Source organism: Cyprinodon variegatus, unplaced genomic scaffold, assembly GCF_000732505.1.
Source record: "Cyprinodon variegatus isolate N-32 unplaced genomic scaffold, C_variegatus-1.0 Scaffold53, whole genome shotgun sequence".
NCBI classification, from domain to species: Eukaryota; Metazoa; Chordata; class Actinopteri; order Cyprinodontiformes; family Cyprinodontidae; genus Cyprinodon; species Cyprinodon variegatus.
The window spans coordinates 1,820,868-1,825,043 of record NW_015150506.1 but is presented as its reverse complement, the minus strand read 5'-3'; the positions used below and the strand labels follow the sequence as shown (position 1 = coordinate 1,825,043).

General features: G+C 42.0%; 2 protein-coding genes across 2 annotated transcripts in view; one reads left to right on the top strand and one right to left on the bottom strand.

Annotated features, from left to right (window-relative positions):
* dtymk (deoxythymidylate kinase) overlaps positions 1–1,207 on the top strand; it is a 4,336-nt gene extending 3,129 nt beyond the window's left edge. Inside the window, exons 3-5 of the mRNA XM_015371112.1 lie at positions 467–557; positions 631–828; positions 902–1,207. Of these exons, the coding sequence (XP_015226598.1) occupies positions 467–557; positions 631–828; positions 902–1,012 (400 nt within the window). The 3' untranslated portion in view covers positions 1,013–1,207. The remainder of the gene's footprint in view (positions 1–466; positions 558–630; positions 829–901) is intronic.
* Positions 1,168–4,176, bottom strand: part of atg4b (autophagy related 4B, cysteine peptidase) — an 11,017-nt gene continuing 8,008 nt past the window's right edge. The window contains exons 9-13 of the mRNA XM_015371111.1: positions 3,510–3,588; positions 3,217–3,362; positions 3,066–3,122; positions 1,791–1,884; positions 1,168–1,705 (exon numbers count right to left, since the gene is read on the bottom strand). Coding sequence (XP_015226597.1) covers positions 1,632–1,705; positions 1,791–1,884; positions 3,066–3,122; positions 3,217–3,362; positions 3,510–3,588 — 450 coding nt within the window. The 3' untranslated portion in view covers positions 1,168–1,631. The remainder of the gene's footprint in view (positions 1,706–1,790; positions 1,885–3,065; positions 3,123–3,216; positions 3,363–3,509; positions 3,589–4,176) is intronic.

Here is a 4,176-nt window from a genome sequence, read left to right as displayed (position 1 = left end):
AGCTCCAAGCTTTCTTTCTGAAACGGGTTGCTGTATGATTACTTTATTCTCGTAATATTACGACTTTCTTCTCAAAATAAAAAAGAAAATCTCTAGCCTGGCTCTCATACTCGTAATTCCGGAACCTTTTTGAATAAGTTTTTTTTCAAAGTTTTATTTCTGGACTTTTTTTCCGGTTAGAAAACGCGTTCTTTGCTTTCAACAATAAGGGAACAAAATTCACTCCATACAGCGGTTCTATCGCTCCTTTTCCTTTATTTCTCTCTTTTCCTTCCTTCCAATTTAATACTGTATACATCCATTTTTTAAAGCAAACTTCTGTCAAAATATTTGAACTTCAGTTGGTCTGAAAAACATGAAACCGATGACCTTTGACCTTCCAGCCACACCATTCTGTTAAAAACCTTTAGTTTCTGTGGTGGACTGTGGGAAACTGTAGTTTGTGTGTTTCCTCCTGACGTCTCAGGCCTGTGATGAAGAAGAAGCTGGAGCAGGGCGTCACTCTGGTTGTGGACCGGTACTCCTTCTCTGGCGTGGCTTTTACCAGCGCCAAGCTGGTGAGTTCTCTCCTGTTGGTTTCCAGTGATGCGGTGAAACAGTCTGCTAACGTTTCCTCGGGTTCCTCTGCAGGGCTTGTGTCAGGACTGGTGCATGAATCCGGAGCGGGGGCTGCCCAAGCCCGACCTCGTCATGTTCCTGAAGATGAACCCGGCGGAGGCGGCGGCCCGGGGTCAGTTTGGCACAGAGAGGTACGAGACCAGCAGCTTCCAGAAGGCGGTTCAGGAGAAGTTTGAGCGGATCATGAAGGATCCTTCAGTAAACTGGAAGGTATGAAGGTGGTTTGCTCCCGTTCAGTCTGGGTTAACAAATAATCTAATAATCCCGTTAATCTGCTCTGCAGGTAATTGATGCATCACAGAATATTGAAGAAGTTCACAACGACATCAAAGCGCACAGCCTGGACATCATCGAGCGGACGGAGAACACGCCCCTCGGGGAGCTGTGGAAGTGAGTCTGAGCAGGTGGAGGAAATAAAGACGCCTCTGCAGAAAACATGGCCTCCATTCTGATCATGACACATGTAATATAAACTTTCCTTTTTTTAAACCAGAAAGAGATAAACAGTTGATTTATTTTTAGTCCTTACACGTCTCTTGTTCCATCGCTTACCTATGTTTTGATTAAATAAATAATTTTCAAACAGAAAGAGAGTAGATGGTAAACCTGGCGAGGATACTTTGCGTCAGCAGCTAAAATTTGGTTTCATTACAGACTGCAGGGATTAGTGGATGAACTGCGTAAGCCGCTGTGGGTCTAGTCAACATAAAACCGTAATGGCGATTTTACTCAGGGGGGCGGGGGGTGGGGAAAGGCACCAGGTCACTTCAGCATAAACATTTAAAGTGTTAAGACTGGAATGAAAACACAGGCGTGTGAAGATGTGCATACAGATGATCCTGAGCTCCGGCTGCAGCCTCAGTCCAGCTACGGGACACAGCTGATGGGAGGAGCTTCCTCTGGAGCAGGTCTCTAATAAATGTTCAACCCCCCCACCCCACCGGGCTCCTCTTCTGATCTGGAGAAGAGACGAACCTTCGCCTACTGTCCGTATCGCTGTTCCTCAAAGGTCCTTACAGGGACAAGATTTCAAACTCTTCATCCTCGGAATCAAAGAACCGTTCCAGTCGGTCCGAGTCTGAGAAATCTGCAGAGGAAATTTAAAAAAACAAATCAAATCCTTCCTCTTATTGAGAGCTTTTTTATTTTCAATAAGAATGCAGCTGATTTACCAGGAGTAAGGTTCAGGGCGTCGACGCTGACCATGTGGACGGGCTGACTGTCTACCAACTCAAACATGGGCAGGCCGCCTTTCTTGCAGGACAACTAGAAGTGACATCATCACACCGATGCATCAGAAGAGTTTACGCACCGAGTCGTTTTATTTCTGGTTTTTTCAGTGAAGTGAAATCCTAAAGTCAGTTTATCAGAAAGAGGATTTTAAAACAGAAATGTGGGTCTGTTGATCCGGAGCTCTTTGACATGGAGGACACCCAGTCTGGACAGATCCAGAATGGATCGCTATTTATACCTAAACTAATACCTTAGCCGTGACTTCATAAATTTATGCATTAATCAGTTAAAAAATGTGTCACGATCACAGGGTTCCCGCGGGTCCTTAAAAAGTCTTAAAAGGCATTGAATTCTTCAAAATAAAATTAAGGCCTTAATTGGTATTAAAATGTCTTAAATCAGTCTTTCGTGGGTCTTAATTTTTAAAACATCATAAATAGGATTATTTTTTGTACGATTTATTTTTGTAATCTAAAAACATTAAAATTGCAATTTTTTTTTTTATATATAAAAAAAAAAATGTCTCCATTATTGGTTCCGTCCCGATAGCGGAACCAATAAAAGCGTTGTTGCTGCCGGGACATTTGGGAGATGCTCCATTAACTTTTTGTCTGGAAAATATGAGCAAGTACGGAAGAGGAATAGGGCCAGTGAAAAAAAAAAAAAAAGTTAACAGATTTTAAAATTTTATTTCAGTTTAGTATGGGAAAAAAGTCAGAATTCTTAATTTCGTTTAGTTCCATCGTTAGCCTGTAATATCTGACAGTTCAGATCATAATCATAGACAGTTTCAGATATTACAGGCTAACGATGGAACCAACCGACCCATTCATCGGTTACCATTGCATGTTTCCAAGCAATACGAGGCCTTGTCCATATAAGACTCAAACTCACTGCGGATCCAGACATTCGAATTGAGAAAGCTTCCTGGAGAGGAAGCGAAACGTCTTCAAATCTTGAAAACCAAGTCCAGAGGATATTTTTTGAATTTTTACAGAATCCCCCCCCCCATGTCGGTGCAGACTGTAACATGGCCGCCACCAGACCCATTTCTGTTCTTAAATCCTGTTTATTTTTATTAGCTGGAAGCCATAATTATCAACATTAAAACCAATAATTTTTCAGCGAATCAATACAAAATGATTCATTAGGTTGTATTTATTTAAAATTGCCTGCTTTATTAAACTTTCCCCCCTTGGGGAGATGGGACGTACCCTTCGGATGCGCAGACACCAGTCATCAAAGTCATCCTCTGTTTGGCAGAAGAAGCCCTGGCGAATAGAAGAAACAAAAAGACACACTCTAAACTTTCCAGTTTTCTCACATCAACCATCTCCTCGCTGTGAGAGACGGCGTGAGCCTCACCGCTGCGATGGACGGGTCCAGCTCACAGATGTGCATGCGGCAGGGCGGGTGCTGACAGTGGTAGGTTTCATCGGGGACCTGGCCGTCTTCGCTGGGCTCCACCGCCGGCTGCGTGGTGTGCGGGTCTAAATAGATCAGCTCCTCTCCTGGAGACAAACACACCAGTTCACAACCAAAATGGCTTCTTGAGAACATTTAGGGAAAGAAAAGGGGAATAATGTGACTGAGCTTTTTTTTTTTTTTAAACAATGCACAGCTGAGAGTTTAAAGTACAAACATGAGATCAGACATACCGACATAACCAATGAAGTAATGGGCACTGTTGGGTTTCCCCCCAATAACACCCAGGGACTGAGGCAGCATGAAGCATTGCTGTGAAAAGACAACAGGGTTGGTCTCACCCCGACTCTAGATGAATTTACCTCAGTCTCAACGTTTGCATTTCACTTTTTCTTTTTTTACAGCAATAAAAATCCACAAACTTTATTTTAATTTTGTCGTTCTGAATTCAAGCTTTTGCTTTAAAGGAACGTCTTACAAAATGATTCATGGCCCTGAAATGAAGAAACACAAAGTAGTGCATAATTGTGGAGGATTAAAACCTTTTTTGAAGAAGGAAAATAGAAAATAATGATTCAAATAAATTAAGTCACACGATTAAAGACCAGAGATATTTGAATTAATCTGAGTTTAGATCCAGTCGTTCTATTAGAGGAAAAAAAAAACAGCCAACACAGGTCTGGATAATACGACGGAGTATTAGGGCTAGAGATTCTTTTTCTGTCGTAAAATTAAGTGAAACAAGTTGTATTTTATCACAGCTCTCACAAGAAGCACCGTCTGCTCAAAAATGAGGAATGTGGAGCATCATGTGAAGTTCTACTTTAGCATCAGTTTGACAAATAAATCTTTTAGCAGCAGCATCAAACTGGGCAGGATGTCAAAGTGACTCTGGTTGCT